An 18163-nucleotide genomic window follows, 5' to 3' on the forward strand; every position below is an offset into this window, starting at 1 on the left:
GAGTCACCTAATTAAAAGGAATATATGTTTATTATTATTTATATGTTTACTTTTCCTATAGTACAAAAATGCCTTCTTGAAATACATTTTTCTTTAATTAAAATTATATTTTTTATTCAATGAAGTCTTTTTACATATTTTCGGGTGCCCATAATTTAAATGTTCGATCGTATGAACTAGTCCCAATGAATCTATGATCGGGAGAAATATCGACAGACATAACTTTACCATCGTGACCTGGTAATGTTTTAAGTGGTTGCCAGGTCTTGTTCGACCATATTTTAGCAGTATTGTCATAAGATGCTGTGACTAGGTATTGTCCTTCTATCCTTTGATATTTTACATCTGATAAAAGGTTTGTATGTGCCGGTATTGTGTACACACAAGATCTTTTTCGTAAATCCCATATTTTACAAGTATTGTCTTCACTTGCTGTTGCTATATGAAATCCGTTTGGAGAAAAATCAATGCCAAAAATAGATTTTAAGTGGCCTTCCATAAACATAATGCACCGTCCTGTACGAAGATCCCATACTCGACCAAAAGAATCGTGACCACCTGTGGCACTTACACTGCCATCACCTTGAAAACTAGAAATCAACAAAAAATTGAACAATTGTCTTTCGTAAATATAATATATTATGATTTTAAATATTTTACCTAATACAATGTACAGCTCTAGCATGACCTTCCTGATGTAAGACTTCTGCTTGTTGTTCCAAATCCCAAAGTCTCCAAGATGCATCATAACAACATGTTCCAAGAAATCTACCAGATGGATGAAATGCTAATCTTGAAACTCTGTGTGGTTCATGTCCTTCAACTTCAGCTAGAGGTTCCTCTCCAAATCCACCACTCCATAATTTTACAGTTCCTATATATATTAAAAAAGAATTCTATTGTATTTCGTATTATAATTTTTTATGTAATAAGAAAGTCTACGTACCATCTGAAGCACAGGATGCCAATACACAAGTCTGTCCAGTTCTTTCTCCTACCACTTCTTCAATAATAGTAGCTTTTGGATGAAAAACAATGCAGCCAACATTACAAGTATGTCCTTTAAGTGTTCTTAACAAAGTACAGTCAGGTACAGACCATAATTTACATAAGCCTGACCATGAAGCTGTAGCAAGCACTTTGGAATTTGGACTGAATTGACAAAAAGAAATTGGTCTAGTATCTCCAATTTGAGAACAATAAATTGTTAATGCTTGCAATTTTTTCAAAAGTTCTTGACGACGTGCTGTACGTGTGGCTGTTGGCAATTCTAAATCCTGCCTTGCTTTGTCCAATCTAGCTTTTGCTCTAGGCAATGAATATGCTATCAAATAAATAAAAATATTACACATATATAAAATAAGATATGAAAAAAAATTTTAATATATTATAACAATATCTTATATTTACTAGCTATCCAAGAACGTGCTATTTGAAGAGATTCTGGTCCTTCATGATACCACGTTGTTTCTGTATCCCTTTCAATTGGATGAGAAGGTTTTTCCTCTTCTTCATGTTTTTTCTTAATTGCATCTTCACCTAAATTAGCTAATAATTCTCTTAATCTTGTCCTCCTATCTGCAGGACCTTCACCAAATAAGCAAATAGGCTCTCCTAATTGTCTTAAATTTCTTTTTACTTCTGAATCATCAGTAGATACATTGATTTGACGAGCTTTCTTTCTACGTTCAAATTCTTCTAAGAGAGCTTGTCTATCTTTGGACATTTCATCTTCCAATTCCATATATTCATTTGATATATGAATATTTGCCAATGTAACAACAGTGTTGACATTGTCTCCCAAAGTCGTGGTATCTTTTTCTTCTTCAGAGGATTCCGCCACAGCGGCCAATCTAGCACGCTCTGCTTCTTCAAGCGATCCATAATGAACAGTTTTTTGTTTCTTAACATAAACTAAATCTTCGTCATCTGACATTGTAAGCAATTATTTATTGTAACGATATGCTAAAAAAAAGAATATAGTATTAAAATATAATTTCTTAATCTTTTTAAATCAATTTTGAATATAATATCAAATTTGAACATAACCTACATCATAAAGAAAATATGTTTAACTCTGACAGTACAAATCGAGTTTATACAATATAAATCAGAAAAAAATTACATATAATAATAAATGCAAGGATTGTTGGAACTTATTAAATTAATTTCATTCATAAAGACTAATTTCATTTATTCATTATGATAAAACTATTTAACGTTATTACAAGTATTAGCTGTCAAATAAAGAACACTATTATTCAAATATTCAATAATCGATAATATTTTTCTTAATTTAAATCGACTTTTCTCGAGATATTGTTTAAATGATTAGAATTTATTCTATATTTTTAAATAAAAATATAAAAAATGATATACAAAATTATACAAATTTATATAAAATTCTAATGAATAAATTTATATATATTTAAAAATGTTCAACCTAACCTAAAATTTAGTTATATATGTTCTGATTGGTTAAAATTACAATCTATGAAAACTTTAGAAATAGTTATTTTAGGATAGTTATTTTATTAATCTTCAGCTTTCAATACTATCTACATCAATTCTAATTAATGTTTAATATGTAATAACAATAAATTAATATATGTAATAAATAACGACTATTCATTATAGCCACACCCAATACTACATAATAGAGATAAAAATATAACAAGATTATGTATCATAAAAAAATCATATATTATTGATAACATTCTTAGAAAACAAGATTACAGTTATTGTGTATATTAATTTTATGTAATAAAAAAAAATATTAATTGTAACTAACAATAATTCATTCATAAACAAAAAATGGCTAAATTATAAATGCTTTTATAATAAATTAAAAAAAACAAAATATAAAATAATTTTATATAAAATATATAAAATAATTTTATTCCAAAAATATAAAATATTTTAAGATGTATATTATACAAAGTAAAGATAATTTTATAAAAATGCTTTCATATAGTTCAGATCAATGTTTTAAATTCTCTTGTCTATTCATTTTTTATCATTTTATAAATCGTAATTCATACGATATTTAATATTTGGAATGCATTATGCGTCATTATTCTAAGAATAAGTTTATAAACCGAAATAATATTTAATATAATATATATTATTTATTAATGTTTAAACAAAAAAGATATATAAAAAAATATAGAATATAAGAATAATATTTATTGGTATCTTTGAATATAAGAAAAATATGAACATTGAAATAATAAAATTCATTCAAGTAAACCGACTTCATCGATTCACAAAAGATTATAATAATAAAGATGTAATAATAAACAATTTGAAATAGAGAGAATTCCATACATTTGAGAAATTTGATGGCCCTGAAAAGGGCCGTTTGTTCTGTAAATGCAGCGATGGAGCACCAATTAACCACCAAAACCGTAAAGGGTTCTTCCTTGACGCTTCAAAGCGTAAACTACATCCATGGCAGTTACAGTCTTCCTTTTGGCATGCTCAGTGTAAGTGACGGCATCTCGGATAACATTTTCCAAGAATACCTTCAGTACACCTCGTGTTTCTTCGTAGATCAATCCAGAAATACGCTTCACACCACCACGACGAGCAAGACGACGAATGGCTGGTTTGGTAATACCTTGGATGTTATCACGCAAAACCTTTCTATGACGCTTTGCTCCTCCCTTTCCCAAACCCTTTCCACCCTTTCCACGGCCAGTCATAATGAAACTTGATCAGTATAGCTCGATGAACAACAACTCAATGTCTGCCGAATGCTCGCTTGCACGCGCTTTTATGCCGACAGCAGAACAGTTTCCCCACCACTCGACGTTCGACCAATCAGAAGGTACGAACTGAGAATCGTACTCAATAAAAGGGGAAGCGTTCTATTGCTCGAACGCATTTTGTGTTTTATCTTCGTATCGAACGCATCTATGCAAGTTTTTAGTTTCGTTTAAAGAAATAATGGCTCGTACCAAACAAACCGCTCGTAAATCAACTGGTGGAAAGGCGCCACGTAAACAATTGGCTACTAAAGCTGCTCGTAAGAGTGCTCCTGCTACCGGTGGAGTGAAAAAACCTCATCGTTACAGGCCTGGAACTGTAGCGCTCCGTGAAATTCGACGATATCAAAAAAGCACCGAACTTCTAATTCGAAAATTACCATTCCAACGTTTGGTTCGTGAAATTGCTCAAGATTTCAAGACAGATTTAAGATTCCAGAGTTCTGCTGTCATGGCTCTTCAAGAAGCCAGCGAAGCTTATCTCGTTGGTTTATTTGAAGATACTAACCTGTGTGCAATTCACGCTAAACGTGTTACAATCATGCCGAAGGACATTCAGTTGGCTCGTCGTATTCGTGGAGAAAGAGCCTAATTGTAGCTTTTTAAAAACAAATCGGCCCTTTTTAGGGCCAAAATTTTTTCTAATGTGGCAACTCGATGTTCATTTTTTTATAGAAATGTATATATTTTATTTATTAAAAAAATTTCCTATATTATATAATCGATATATTTATATTAATTAATAAGTTTCAAATATTATTATTATTATTATTATTAAATATATAGAATCGAGAGTTAATAATCTTCGATTTTTATTTTTCATTGCAACAATTTTCTATAGGAAAACTTAGAATTCATGATTAGAGTTATGTATTATTCAAATACTTAGTGGTAGCTATAGACCTTCATTCCTGACAGAGAATATTTACGTGAGTTTTTTTTAGATACGATATTGAAGTCTTTGCTCTTACTCAATATTTAATGTTTATTTTCTTGTTATTTTTATTATATTTTAAAATTTTTTTTTACAGTTTTGTTATTTATCATAATAATTTTTTATAATATTAAAATTGTTGTAGTGAATTAGTATATTACTCAAATCTTCTGCAATTTTAGATACGTAACGTTCGTTCCCCCTACAAAGAAAAGAACATCTGTGTCGAACATCTGCTCCATGTTCTTTTATATACGAAACCAGACCTTCCATTGAATATTATATCCTATCCCTTCTTTTATTTTTATTCCTAGCTATCATAAAGTTCTTGAATTGTTAAATTGAACGTATAATTTTTAAAGTATAATTCTTATAAATCTTTAATAATGTTCATTAATGCAATAAAAGATTTTCAAAAATAAAAATAAAATTAAAATTTTAGAAAATATTTTATTCAATTTTTCTATTTCCTATAATCATCTATATTATCATGTTTAATATATTTATATTATATATAATTTATAATTTATTTTTATAAATTATAGTATATATTTTTTATAATCCTAAATTCTCTTACTGAAACAATACTGAAACAAAATGAATGAATTTATTTTTCAAAAAGTAAATGAAATAAATTTTAAAGATATATAGAACAATTAAATTTAAAACGAAAATTTATTAAAATAGTATAGAAATAAAAAATTATGAAATTATTTATGAAAAAGCAGCTATTGAATATTATAAATATTAAAATTTTTCAAAAAAATCATCGGTATTATGATCGGTATATGAAAGCGAGGATCATTTTTTATGAAATAATGATCAACGCGTAAAAAATAATAAAAATATTTAATATTATTTTATATTGCAATTTATGAATCTAATATTTTTTAGATATAAAAAACTAGTTTTAGATATAAAAGAAATTGCAAATATTATTTAATAAATTAGACAAAAAAGAAAGATGATAATATATTATATTATATACATATACATTATAATTATAATGTAAATATATGTATAATATAATATAAATATTACATTATATAACATATATTATATAATATATAATTATACATTGTAATACTTCTATATAAATATCATGTTATCGGATTTTATTTTGATAATTTATGATTGCTATGATTATATTAACTAAAATTTATAAAATGACTTATAATATAAAACATTATCAATTATATTTAATTTGACAAAAAATTTGTTTAACTAAACATAAATCGAAATATGGAATCAACGTTTTGTATTAGAAACTATTATATTCACAAAAAAATTTGGATAAGATTTTTTAAAAATATGATATGTATGATTTAAATTGTAGTCAATAATATAAAAATATAGACATGGCTTTTATTATATTAAAAATGATTTTATGAAACTTTCTATATCAGATCTTAATTTTTTGTTTTCGATAATTATCTTAAATATGTTCCTCTCTTTGAATAATATATCTTTAGATTATTTATAGTTCTCTATTCTTTATTTTTTTAGTATATAAGAATGTATTCTATTTAATTATGAATCAGATGAGAAATTCCTTTGTTTTAAAAAATTGTGGCCCTAAAAAGGGCCATTTATATCGATGTTTATATGGTTAAGCTTTTTTTTCAGTTTTCTTTGGCAATAAAACTGCTTGAATATTTGGTAAAACACCACCTTGAGCAATAGTTACTCCAGAAAGTAATTTATTTAATTCTTCATCATTACGGATAGCAAGTTGAAGATGACGAGGTATAATTCTGGTTTTTTTATTATCACGAGCAGCATTTCCCGCCAATTCCAACACTTCAGCAGCCAAATATTCCATAACGGCTGCTAAATACACTGGTGCTCCTGCACCGACACGTTCTGCGTAATTTCCTTTGCGAAGAAGTCTATGAATACGACCAACAGGGAATTGCAAACCAGCTCTGTTGGAACGAGATTTCGCCTTTCCCTTAGCTTTACCACCTTTACCTCGGCCAGACATGTTTTGCGTGAACTTAGAGTAAGAAGTACCACAAATGCACTCGAACAGACGTGAGAGAAATATGCCGCTTACAGGAAAAACGTATTCTTTATAAGCCAGCCGTTACGAACTCAAACCGACCAATGGCGCGCCAGCTCGCACGTGATTGGTGCGCTGCTGGTGCCACGTTTCAAGCTAAATAGCGCGCCTCCACTGCGTTCCGACATTCAGTCTTGAATTCTCACAACAGTCGAGTGCATTTCAAGTCTACGATCAAGTTGCGAAGATGCCACCTAAAGCAAGCGGAAAAGCTGTGAAGAAAGCTGGTAAAGCTCAGAAGAATATTAGCAAGTCTGATAAGAAAAAGAAGAGGAGGAGGAAGGAAAGTTATGCTATCTACATCTACAAGGTGTTGAAGCAAGTTCATCCTGATACTGGAATTTCCAGTAAAGCCATGAGCATCATGAACAGCTTTGTAAATGATGTTTTTGAGCGTATTGCGGCTGAAGCTTCACGTTTAGCACATTACAACAAGAGATCTACCATCACTTCTCGGGAAATCCAAACTGCTGTCAGACTTCTGTTGCCTGGTGAATTGGCTAAACACGCTGTTTCTGAGGGTACTAAAGCCGTCACCAAGTACACCAGTTCAAAATAAACGCTGCAGCGTCTTATAAATCATCGGCCCTTCTCAGGGCCAACAATATTCTCATAACGTTAAACAACTTGGTTATAACTCATTATTGAATATTTTTTAACCCGAATATTTTCCATTGAATCCTAAATAATAATGATAAAATGTGTTGAATAATTGAAAAATTATACTCTTATATGTATTGAAAATATCATTCGTAGAATATTTCAAAATTTAAATAGAATTATTTCATTCTAAAATAGTAGAGTACTTTATCATTTTGTAAATATAATAAAAATTAATAGAAAATATCTAAATCATTTTTCTAATTGTTTTCCGCGGTGTTTTGCAGTGCTTTGACTTGCGCAGTTCATATGAGGAACATTCGATGTCACGATCAATGATGTAAATTCGCTAAATACTTTAATTTCTAATATTTCATATATTTTTTACAAAGAATTCATAGAAATTACAAAAATAGATGAATAATCATTGAAAAACTTATAGAATAGTTGCCAAAAACATAAAAGCATTATATTTATTACAATTAATATAAATTTGATAATAATTCTTAGTATAACCTCCATTCCATCAAGTAAAATTTCAGGTTAGAATGCTAGATTTCGATTTATAATTAAAAAAAGAAAATTAAAAATTACTAGAAATATTAACTTTCTGTAAGTAGAATTTTATTTACTTACGAAAGAAAAGATTAGAATTGATTCTAAATTAATTGATTTAATTTAAAATCTATGAACTAATAACTCTATAATATTATTCATAAGTCATTTAATTATCCTCATATTAGTAATTGATGAAATACATAGCACAATGATAAATAGACAAAATAAAATTTTTCAAAATATATGTTACTTTTAAGTTATACAATATTACTTAGGGTTAATTTCACTATGATTTTGTATAAAAAAATTGTAATACATTTCTAGTTCATAAAAAATATTATTTATTAAAAAAATATATGTAATTTAAATTTGTTAGTTAATGTATGAAGTTTATTTAATATTGATACTTATTTTGAAATCCTATCATTGATGAACCATTATAATAATGGCTTCTGTATAGATGGTTCCACTGTCGTTTCTCAACATGAAATTTGATTGGTAGACAAGATTAAAGTTTATTCGTATACAATAAATATAACAATAAAAAATTATTAAATGATACAAGTTGTTTAAAAAATTATAAAATAAATTTATAATAACTTTTTAGTTATATTATTATTTATATTTTAAATTTTTAGCATTAAAAGTAGAAATTTCTTACGCCAGATGTCAGAACCTACGACTTTAGCGTGCCCTCCATGCTTAAATTTTTTGATGAACTAACAAATTGATATACAAAGAAAATTGTATAGAAAAATAATTCATAAATAAAAAAAAATAGCAAAAATATAAATATTTACATATTATACATGCTATTTAATGCTTAAATGAAATATTCAACTTAGAAATTGTATTATCTTTTTCTGAAGCACAGAATATAGAAGATTCTCTTCCTAATTCAACAAGCGAATCAATGATGACGTGTCCTGTAGTTTATACAACTCCCTCAAGTTCGGACTCTGATCGCAAACTTTTTTATCATGTTTTATAAATTGAATATTTATGAAAATTTGTCATTGTTCTAAATTATTTACTGTAGTATAATATTATTTTTTGAATTATATGTGTATATATTATCAAAACGCATTAATATTTTTTTTCAATTTTATATTACAATATTTCAATTTTATATTACAATATAAATAAATTTAAAAAAAGATCATTACATTTCAATATAAAATAATTACATGAAAGAAATTATACACTTTTTTGACTAAATTATTAACAATAAAAAATTATGTAGCTTCTTTATAATTTTAAGACTTATATTCTATATCATTAAATATAATATCTTATGATAGAAAAATAAAATTAAATGAAAAATATACTTTAACAAACTATTAATTAATATTATTAATTAATACTATTGTATAAGAATTAATATTTTTATAATAGAAGTGTTATAAAACACATACATATGATATAAAATTACCTACAAGTACTATTCTGAAAGGAAATATCATTCCCTGTTTATATAAAACTGTTATATTTTTATATAAAATTATAATTAAATTTTTCAATTCAAATTTAAATTATGATAATATGAATTAAAACATAAAATAAGCAATTTTATAAGAATATTTTTAAATTAGTACTTATAAGTGATATTCTGAATCACAGATTCCTTGTACATACTATCACGATCTCCATCAGAAAAAGAACAGCAAATAAAAACAATTAAATAAAAGTAAATGTCATCAAATCTCATTTGAGAATACTAAAAATATGAAAGATGTAATAAAAATTAATTCTAGATACATAAATGGAATATTTCACACATCCATGGGAATTGATATTAATCCAACGATAGAACATTCGTGGTTCATATTATACATCACTAAGCGATCGAATATCAAGTAAGTTTTTTAAGTATCCGTTGTAAGTTGAATACAAATGATTGAATATAAATTAGCAGCAGTCCTTTTTTTACAATTTTCTATATAAGTATCATGTCAATTTTCGCGTAAATGTTTAGATTTTTAACTTTTTCTACACGATGTTCTATCGCTTCGAAAAGACGGACTTCGTTGAACGGCGCAATATTTTGCTTTAACAGATAAATATACATAAAAATCAATAAGTATATAAAAGTGCACACACGTAGCTATATTTTTGCACAACGATTACTTATTAACACGTATGTAATTTAGAAAAACAAAGCACAAAAGTAAAGGTATATTTACCGCTTCTTCGCTGTCATGGAATCGCGGCATCCGACATATTGGGTAGGACTCTCTCCATGGTCCGCGCTTAAGAAAGAACACCGCTCACAGCCAAAGCTAACTACCATTAAAGCAAGAGCATCATTGTTGGTCTAGCTACCTCCAGGCACTTTGTATAAACTTTTTATCCGTTATTGTTGAAGTAATTCCACAAAAATGGAAGACAAAGCAAATTCTGGCAGTACTGCAGTCGAAGCTGCTGAAAATCCAACGGCTCCGGCGAAGAAACCATCAAAGAGCAAATCGAAGGCACAACGTGAGAAGGCATCTCATCCTCCAACCTCTGAGATGGTTAACGCTGCTATCAAGGAGTTAAAGGATCGCAAAGGATCGTCTTTGCAGGCGATAAAAAAATATATCGCCTCCACTTATAAAGTCGATGGGGAAAAATTTGCCCCGTTCATCAAAAGATATTTGAAATCCGCCGTGACATCTGGCACTGTGGTTCAAACAAAAGGCAAAGGAGCATCTGGATCTTTTAAGCTTTCTACCGGAAAGAATTCTGAGAGTTCGAAGACCAAGAAAGTTCCGCATCCAACAAAGAAATCTGTACCGAAAAAGACACAGTGGGTCGAAAAAAAGACTGTTTCTAAGAAAACTGCTCCCGCTAAGAAGCCAGCAACACCAAAGAAAGCTGCTGTCGAAAAGAAACCAGCACCAGCAAAAAAGAGCGCATCGAAGGTAGCTGCAGCAAAACCTAAAGCTGCTTCTGAGGCCAAAAGCATGTCGAAAGCTAAAAAGACTGCTAAGGCACCAGCAGCTAAAACCAGGACTCCTAAACCGAAGAAAGCTGCGGCACCAAAAACAGTCAAGTCACCAGCAAAAAAATAATTATTTTTAAATACTATCCACTACATCCAAATGGCCCTTTTCAGGGCCACTAAATCTTTTCATACGAGGAACAATCTCTATTTTTTATTTATTACGAACAAATTAATTATCACGAACTATTTTATACGAGAGTAACTTACTTCAGTTGGATTTAGTTTTAATTTGATTAACTTATTTATTTGAATATGATAAAGACACATCTAATTGAATGTGTTGATTATAATATAGTTTTGGAAAAATATTGTGTATATACATAAATTTTATTTTGCATTGCATGTTTATAAGATATATATTTCAAGTTACATTTAGAGTTTTATATAGAACTAGAAAAAAGTGGTGAATTTTAAACTACAATGTTTCTAGCCATGCTGTACATTGGAGATAGTGCTAGGGAATCTAACGGAGGAGTGCTGCACAACTGCTCCCCTACCTTAAGCTATCGACCGATTCCCGCCAAAATAGCAGATGTTGCATGGTTCACAGTACACATATGAAAAGAAAATATAAAGATAATTATTTTTTATATTAAAAATATTTTAATATTAATGTTATTTTCAAAATTTAATTAAAATTAAATATATAATTATATTAAAAATATTATGTTAAATTTTATTATGTTAAAAAATATTAATTTTTTATTTATAAATGAAAAATTTTTAATAATTGATAATTGAATGTTCTTAGAATTTTAATAATAATGATTAAATTTTATTGAATAATTTTTTTAAATAATTATCTCATTAGTAGATAATTATTTTTATAAAATATAAAAAGGCTTTTATATTTTATCTTTTATATTTGTCAGATTATATGATGAATGAAAAAATCAAAATGAAAGAAATCTAATACACTCTTTGAAATGTATTGTCTTTTCTAGTGCATATCATATCTAGGATTGGAAAGATTTATTACAGATATATATTTGAATTTGTCTATTATGATACATCATTTAAAAAAAAATATATATATATATATTATTAATATGGAATATATTTTGCACATTTATATAAACTTTTTGTTTGAATAATTTTATTCTTCGCTGTATTTTAATAAAATATAAAAATTCCATAAATTTTTTACATTTTAGGTAGGTAAATATTCATTAAAAATATAAATTTTTAAATAGTGATGTTTATATACAAAATAATAGACAGTTTTGTTATTTTCATATTTTTTATAAAAATGTAATATATTATATAAATTTGATATAAAAATATAATAAAAAATCAGCTTGTAATCTTATAAACAATAATTATGTATATAATATCATCAATATATTTATTCTTTTTATTTTCAGTGGTTGGTTGTTATAATAAGAGTAAAAAATGCCACAAAATGGATCGGGAACTCTTAAAAAATTAACGGTAAGTGAAGGAATCTTTCCTTCTATTATAGACATATAATGATATTATCTATATATTACAAAATATTTACTGCATTCATTGTTCAATAATTCATATCATTCGGAACTGTATTATGTTATATATGAAGTTATTTAGTTCGATTCTTTCATTAATTATTATAAATTTCTTTTGGTAATGAAATAAGAATCATATATTTTAAATCATTTACGTTCTCTAATATAGAATTGACTTTGAATGGAATGTGTATTGCTTTTATTACTATTACTAGCATGTATGTGTAGATTGATTCAATAAGCCCAGTATTAGGTTATAGTATGTTTTGAAGTTTGTAGTTTTGATGTATCAAGAATACTGTTACTATTTCTCTTTATACTTTGTCTTATTTTGTTTGTTTAGGTTAATTCAATGGTTTCCTTTTAATGTTTCCAAATATGAAAGTTTGTTGTGAATGATTTTTTTTTCTTATTTCAATGTCTTGAAAATTGTGAATGACTTGAAATAAAATGTATACTATATGATTAATATTATTAATCAGTAGTTGAATGTTTTATCAAATGTTGAATATTAAATGTTTAATGAAATATTTTTTCTTTGATTTCTTTTTTAAATGTTTTCATATAATATATTAAGAAATTTTTTTTAATATGAATTATATGTTATAATGTATAATATTTTAGAAATTAAATGTTAATAAAGCTTTATGAATTTTAAATTTAATGAATTTTTTGGGATTAGTAGAAAAAATTCCTATTGAATACTGTGGAAATTATATATACGAGTTTAATATATTATATTTATTATATTTATAGATCGTTTATTTTTTTATTATTATAATAATTTAATATATATACTAAATATATAATTTAAAATATATATTGAATTTATAATTTATTTTGAATGTATTTTTTATGAATTTTTGTTTTCCAATTGTTTGAATATAATATTTCTTTATATGTCTGAAGGAATTTTCAAATATCCTAAATTGTTTAACATCGATTATATTACTGTTGTAATTATCTATGTCATATAAGTGAAGATTGCTTTATTTTCCTGTATGTATTCAAACTTCTTTCCTATTATTATATTGTTTAGTAAATTGAAATGTGGTGATTCATTTAACCTCAAATTGTATAAAGAAAATATGCGACCATTCTCACTTCAAATATTTAAATGCTTAAAACTTTGTAATTTAATATGATTATTTAAAATACTTTGTTTAATATCGAACCAAGATAAAAAAAATATTTATATCATACAAAAACATCAATTTTTCAAAAATAAAAAAATGTTCATAATTCTGTCACTACAATAAATAAAATATTCTAAATTTCATATTTTATAATATTAAGAAGAAAAATTAACTTCTTTTTTGTATAATCTTTTCTTAGAAAATAAAGAATATTCTCGATTTATATCAATAATATATACAAATGTTTTGTGCAACAGGAAAAGATTTCGTATCTGAAAACATATACGAATATATTCTCTATCAAAAACCTATAAATATTATTATCTATATGAATTCTAAATCTTTTAATATTTTAAATCAGTAAAGCATTGTTTTTGCTATGAACAAAAATTGAAAATCGAATCGTAAAGATCGAATTATTCAAGTTGATCGTCTAATATTTATGTATTTATTCCTATTATTTCTATTTTATATATACTATATTTTATATTATATTATTTAAAGTATGGAATAGAAAAACAGAAAAATTTTAATACATCGATCAATTTTTAAGTATAAATAAGAACATAGAGTTGCCACATTAAATAAAATTTTGGCCCTAAAAAGGGCCGATTGTTTTTTTTCAAAAAATTGCAATTTAAGCTCTTTCTCCACGAATACGGCGAGCCAACTGAATATCTTTCGGCATGATCGTAACACGTTTGGCGTGAATTGCACACAGGTTGGTATCTTCAAATAAACCAACGAGATAAGCTTCGCTGGCTTCTTGAAGAGCCATGACAGCAGAGCTTTGGAATCTTAAATCTGTCTTGAAATCTTGAGCAATTTCACGAACCAAACGTTGGAATGGCAATTTTCGGATTAAAAGTTCGGTGCTTTTTTGATATCGTCGAATTTCACGAAGCGCTACAGTTCCAGGTCTATAACGATGAGGTTTCTTCACTCCACCGGTAGCAGGAGCACTCTTACGAGCAGCTTTAGTGGCCAATTGTTTACGTGGTGCCTTTCCACCAGTTGATTTACGAGCAGTTTGTTTGGTACGAGCCATTGTTTCTAATCGAAACTTCCAACGACGCGTTCAACGTAATTGTAAAACGTAAAATGCGCTCCAGCGCTCCTGTCTTCCACTTTTTATGCTATGCGATTCTCGGTTGGAAACTCCTGATTGGTTGAGTATATACTGGAGGGGGAAGAGTGTTACTGTTGATATGCAGAAATATAATATTGAAATCATGACTTTTTGATATAATTCAATGAATATTATTAAATAAATTTTATAATATAGAAATTATAATTGATCAATTTAAATAATTATTTATATTTATTTTGTATTAGCAATAATTTTAATAACAAGAAATATTTTATAATTAATTTTCAGAAGTTTTAAATTATTCAATTATTTTTTTTAATATAAAATTATAATTATCTAATATTATTAATTATTGTATATAGTATTATATAAGAAAATACGAAAAAATATTTAGTTGTTGCCAACATATAGAGAGGGGGAAGGGTGTACATCCGACTATTTGAATGTATTTGTGTTGTACTTTGCGACATCTATCGAGGAATCTTAGAAAGTTTCAAGTACGTTAAATTTATTGGATTGAAAAATTAAAATTTGATTTTCATATGTATATAAAGAAGAACTTTAATATCAAAAAGAATTATTTGAATTTTTTGAAAAATGATGAGGATTTTGTGTAAGTTTTCTACTAATTAATGCTATAATAACTCAAAATTTTTAAATTAAAATTTTTTTTTATTTTTCTTATTGAGTATATTAATTAAAATTAAGTAAAATTAAATATTTTATGAAAAAACAAAGAACTGAAGTCCTAATTTTCGAATTGGTTCTATTGACACTTAAATGGTTCATTTGACATTTAAAATTTGACACTCAAATTGGTTCATTTGACACTTAAAATAGCGAATATTGCAAAAAAAATTGTAGAAGTGACAATTATGAGATTTATTTTAAAAATAGATCTCTGCAAAAAAGCATATAAATAAAAAAATTGTACATATGACCAAAGAAACAGTCGAAAAAATTGAATATAATTTTTTGTATCATGTTCATTTTGAATATAATTATATTCACATTTTCAATGTCATTTTTTTATATTATTTTTTTATATTTTATATTTATTTCCAATATAATTTAAATAATTTAAATAATATATATAATTTAATGATTTTTATTTATATTAAATAATATGGATAATTTGAATAAATTATTATGAATTTTGATTATTTAAATTATTGATTATTACTATTATCTATTTATAAATTTGATTCTTTCAGCTCGATTATCGAAAAAAACGCTTATTTCAATATTTCTTTTCTTTTCTCAATTTGTCATTAAGTTTCTTTATTTTTATATCTATTCTAAGTTTGTTTTTTGATCGTAAGAACAAATATAAGAGCGAATAATTTTTGTAAGAAGAGATATGTCATATATTATGTTTTTAATTCTAAAAGCGAAAATGAATCTTATATCCAAAATATTTAATTTTCTTTTTTTATGATAAAAACTATTGTTTTCATTTCATAGATTGATTCAAATTTTCCAAAAGGAAATTTAAGTAAATTTTATAGACAGGTAGAAAGCTTACTGATGCTTCCAAGACATGTTATTATTAACTACCGAAATACGATTTATGTCGTGTCATAGCAGCAACAGTGAGTGTGTAGCAGCAGTGCACCAATCAGAGGCTGCTAACTGTAACGTGGCTCGTGATAGGTCGAGCGCTGCCCGCGTATAATACGTAAAAGGGAACGCATTGTGGCCTGTGCCATCACTTTTGGTTTGCAATTGAAAGGAGTATTTTCGTTGATTTTATAATATCGTTCAAATAATTTTGAGAAGCAAATATGTCTGGACGTGGAAAAGGTGGAAAAATTAAAGGAAAAGCAAAATCTCGATCGAATAGAGCGGGTTTGCAATTTCCTGTTGGCCGAATACATAGATTACTTCGTAAAGGCAACTACGCAGAACGTGTTGGTGCTGGTGCACCTGTTTACTTGGCAGCTGTTATGGAATATTTGGCTGCCGAAGTTTTAGAATTGGCTGGAAATGCAGCCAGAGATAATAAAAAGACTAGGATTATTCCACGGCATTTACAACTTGCTATCAGGAATGACGAGGAGCTGAATAAACTCTTATCTGGAGTTACAATTGCACAAGGTGGTGTTCTGCCTAATATTCAAGCAGTCTTATTGCCTAAAAAAACTGAGAAGAAAGCATAATTTTGCTTTTCATTCATTTAAAAATAACAAATCGGTCCTTCTCAGGACCATCAATTTTTATAACAAAGAACAATCTCGATAGAAACTATTATATACTGTATTTAGAAGGTATATACTGTATTGGTTAATTTAGATAACATAATCAGAACATCAGGAGGGTTAGGTGTAAGGTAAGTATAAGGTTAAGTATATATATTCATGACAATAATTGCAGATGAATTTCACAAATTGAGAAATAATTTTTATGATATATAAATATTAATTAATATATATAAATATAAATTAATATATAAATAATAATCGATATTATATACAATAATATGACAAATTAATATTTTGATACGTAGCATTATAAATCAGAATATATTACGTTTTGTAAAGTTATTACAAAGACAAAAATATAATTTTTTATATTTTTTATATTAAAAATTAAGATATATTATAATTTCGAAGTAAAAATCATAAAAATATGTTCAATTGATATGCTATATGATCATTTGTCAAGAACAAGAATGGATAAGAAGAGTAAATAGCCTGACAGATATAGAATAATTGACTGCCAACACCATCTCTTGAATGTTAAAAACATTTCTTTAAAGAAATTGATTCAATAGCTACGTGATTAAACAAAGTTATCAACAAAATTAAAAGAAAATAAGGATTTTCGAAAATACAGTTGGAATATACAAGTTAAGAATTATTATGAATTATTGTGAAAATTATTATTCAGATAAAATCGGTATAGACAAATTCACATACTAGATATATAGATAAGATAAGAATAGACCAATTAGATCTTATATTTAGTAATGACATACAAAACAGATTTTTTATTGCATAGAATATATTCATGTTGTGAAATACCATTCGTATAAAAAAATCAGACGTTTTGATATGCCCTCTAAGATTTAAAGTGATGAATTCAAGAATTCATTGATAGAATCGGATATATTTTAGAAATCTAAAGCTTGAAATTTTGTGAAAAACTTTATTTTATATAAAAAAAATATTTAAAGGGATTCGAATGTTAAGATCAAAATTTTGCGATAAATGTTTTATCGATGAGTAGTACAGAATTTATTATCTAATATATTTTTGTGCTTTATAATTCACATAGTTTAGGATTCTAGAGAATCTCATTATAAATTATACATTCACTTTTACCATTTTAAAGAATAAATTCAATTTATATAAGTACTTTTTATATATTCTATTTATCACTATCAATGATTATTATTATAATTGCCTATAGTACACTATTAGAATTTCGTTGTGTAGTAAAGCAGAATAAGTTAAGAATTGATAATTAACGCCATCTCTTGAATTTTAAAAGTAAGACAAATTAAAAATTTATAAACAACGCCATCTATCGAGTTTCAGAAGTACG

The 18163-nt window shown here is 26.6% G+C and overlaps 8 protein-coding genes across 9 annotated transcripts; 4 read left to right on the forward strand and 4 right to left on the reverse strand.

Moving 5' to 3' along the window:
• Positions 1-11: 11 nt before the first annotated feature.
• Positions 12-2614, reverse strand: LOC122720740 (U4/U6 small nuclear ribonucleoprotein Prp4). 2 transcript variants are annotated; one of them, XM_043947656.1, is made up of 5 exons: positions 2449-2614; positions 1411-1965; positions 947-1324; positions 661-874; positions 12-590 (listed from the first exon to the last, which is right to left on the reverse strand). In XM_043947656.1, the coding sequence occupies exons 2-5, from the start codon at positions 1934-1936 to the stop codon at positions 131-133; spliced, it is 1578 nt and encodes a 525-aa protein (XP_043803591.1). In that variant the 5' UTR covers positions 1937-1965; positions 2449-2614; the 3' UTR covers positions 12-130. The 2 variants fall into 2 exon arrangements, with proteins under 2 accessions (XP_043803591.1, XP_043803590.1); XM_043947655.1 differs by lacking the exon at positions 2449-2614 and adding an exon at positions 2054-2206.
• Positions 2615-3392: 778 nt separating this feature from the next.
• LOC122720798 (histone H4) lies at positions 3393-3704 on the reverse strand. The gene has a single exon (XM_043947773.1). The coding sequence runs from the start codon at positions 3702-3704 to the stop codon at positions 3393-3395; it is 312 nt and encodes a 103-aa protein (XP_043803708.1).
• A 163-nt stretch (positions 3705-3867) lies between these two features.
• Positions 3868-4477, forward strand: LOC122720742 (histone H3). Its single transcript, XM_043947658.1, has one exon. The coding sequence runs from the start codon at positions 3949-3951 to the stop codon at positions 4357-4359; it is 411 nt and encodes a 136-aa protein (XP_043803593.1). The 5' UTR covers positions 3868-3948; the 3' UTR covers positions 4360-4477.
• A 1721-nt stretch (positions 4478-6198) lies between these two features.
• LOC122720744 (histone H2A-like) lies at positions 6199-6702 on the reverse strand. Its single transcript, XM_043947661.1, has one exon. The coding sequence runs from the start codon at positions 6683-6685 to the stop codon at positions 6311-6313; it is 375 nt and encodes a 124-aa protein (XP_043803596.1). The 5' UTR covers positions 6686-6702; the 3' UTR covers positions 6199-6310.
• A 212-nt stretch (positions 6703-6914) lies between these two features.
• LOC122720745 (histone H2B-like) lies at positions 6915-7476 on the forward strand. Its single transcript, XM_043947662.1, has one exon. The coding sequence runs from the start codon at positions 6951-6953 to the stop codon at positions 7320-7322; it is 372 nt and encodes a 123-aa protein (XP_043803597.1). The 5' UTR covers positions 6915-6950; the 3' UTR covers positions 7323-7476.
• A 2772-nt stretch (positions 7477-10248) lies between these two features.
• LOC122720741 (histone H1-like) lies at positions 10249-11461 on the forward strand. The gene has a single exon (XM_043947657.1). It carries the CDS (start codon positions 10300-10302, stop codon positions 10972-10974), a length of 675 nt encoding a protein of 224 aa, XP_043803592.1. The 5' UTR covers positions 10249-10299; the 3' UTR covers positions 10975-11461.
• A 2583-nt stretch (positions 11462-14044) lies between these two features.
• Positions 14045-14579, reverse strand: LOC122720743 (histone H3). Its single transcript, XM_043947659.1, has one exon. It carries the CDS (start codon positions 14573-14575, stop codon positions 14165-14167), a length of 411 nt encoding a protein of 136 aa, XP_043803594.1. The 5' UTR covers positions 14576-14579; the 3' UTR covers positions 14045-14164.
• Positions 14580-16391: 1812 nt separating this feature from the next.
• Positions 16392-16851, forward strand: LOC122720644 (histone H2A). The gene has a single exon (XM_043947446.1). It carries the CDS (start codon positions 16402-16404, stop codon positions 16774-16776), a length of 375 nt encoding a protein of 124 aa, XP_043803381.1. The 5' UTR covers positions 16392-16401; the 3' UTR covers positions 16777-16851.
• Positions 16852-18163: the final 1312 nt, after the last annotated feature.

Source organism: Apis laboriosa, unplaced genomic scaffold, assembly GCF_014066325.1.
Source record: "Apis laboriosa isolate Shangri-la unplaced genomic scaffold, ASM1406632v1 scaffold1321_cov151, whole genome shotgun sequence".
NCBI classification, from domain to species: Eukaryota; Metazoa; Arthropoda; class Insecta; order Hymenoptera; family Apidae; genus Apis; species Apis laboriosa.

What these genes read in the sequence shown, in the direction of transcription:
- LOC122720740 (XM_043947656.1), bottom strand. Translation starts at nt 1,936, where the DNA reads ATGTCAGATGACGAAGATTTAGTTTATGTTAAGAAACAAAAAACTGTT. An exon ending in GGCATCCTGTGCTTCAGATG is followed by an intron (nt 875 to 946) that starts GTACGTAGACTT and finishes TAATATATATAG; the next exon opens with GAACTGTAAAATTATGGAGT. An exon ending in AGAGCTGTACATTGTATTAG is followed by an intron (nt 591 to 660) that starts GTAAAATATTTA and finishes GTTGATTTCTAG; the next exon opens with TTTTCAAGGTGATGGCAGTG.
- LOC122720798 (XM_043947773.1), bottom strand. Translation starts at nt 3,704, where the DNA reads ATGACTGGCCGTGGAAAGGGTGGAAAGGGTTTGGGAAAGGGAGGAGCA.
- LOC122720742 (XM_043947658.1), top strand. Translation starts at nt 3,949, where the DNA reads ATGGCTCGTACCAAACAAACCGCTCGTAAATCAACTGGTGGAAAGGCG.
- LOC122720744 (XM_043947661.1), bottom strand. Translation starts at nt 6,685, where the DNA reads ATGTCTGGCCGAGGTAAAGGTGGTAAAGCTAAGGGAAAGGCGAAATCT.
- LOC122720745 (XM_043947662.1), top strand. Translation starts at nt 6,951, where the DNA reads ATGCCACCTAAAGCAAGCGGAAAAGCTGTGAAGAAAGCTGGTAAAGCT.
- LOC122720741 (XM_043947657.1), top strand. Translation starts at nt 10,300, where the DNA reads ATGGAAGACAAAGCAAATTCTGGCAGTACTGCAGTCGAAGCTGCTGAA.
- LOC122720743 (XM_043947659.1), bottom strand. Translation starts at nt 14,575, where the DNA reads ATGGCTCGTACCAAACAAACTGCTCGTAAATCAACTGGTGGAAAGGCA.
- LOC122720644 (XM_043947446.1), top strand. Translation starts at nt 16,402, where the DNA reads ATGTCTGGACGTGGAAAAGGTGGAAAAATTAAAGGAAAAGCAAAATCT.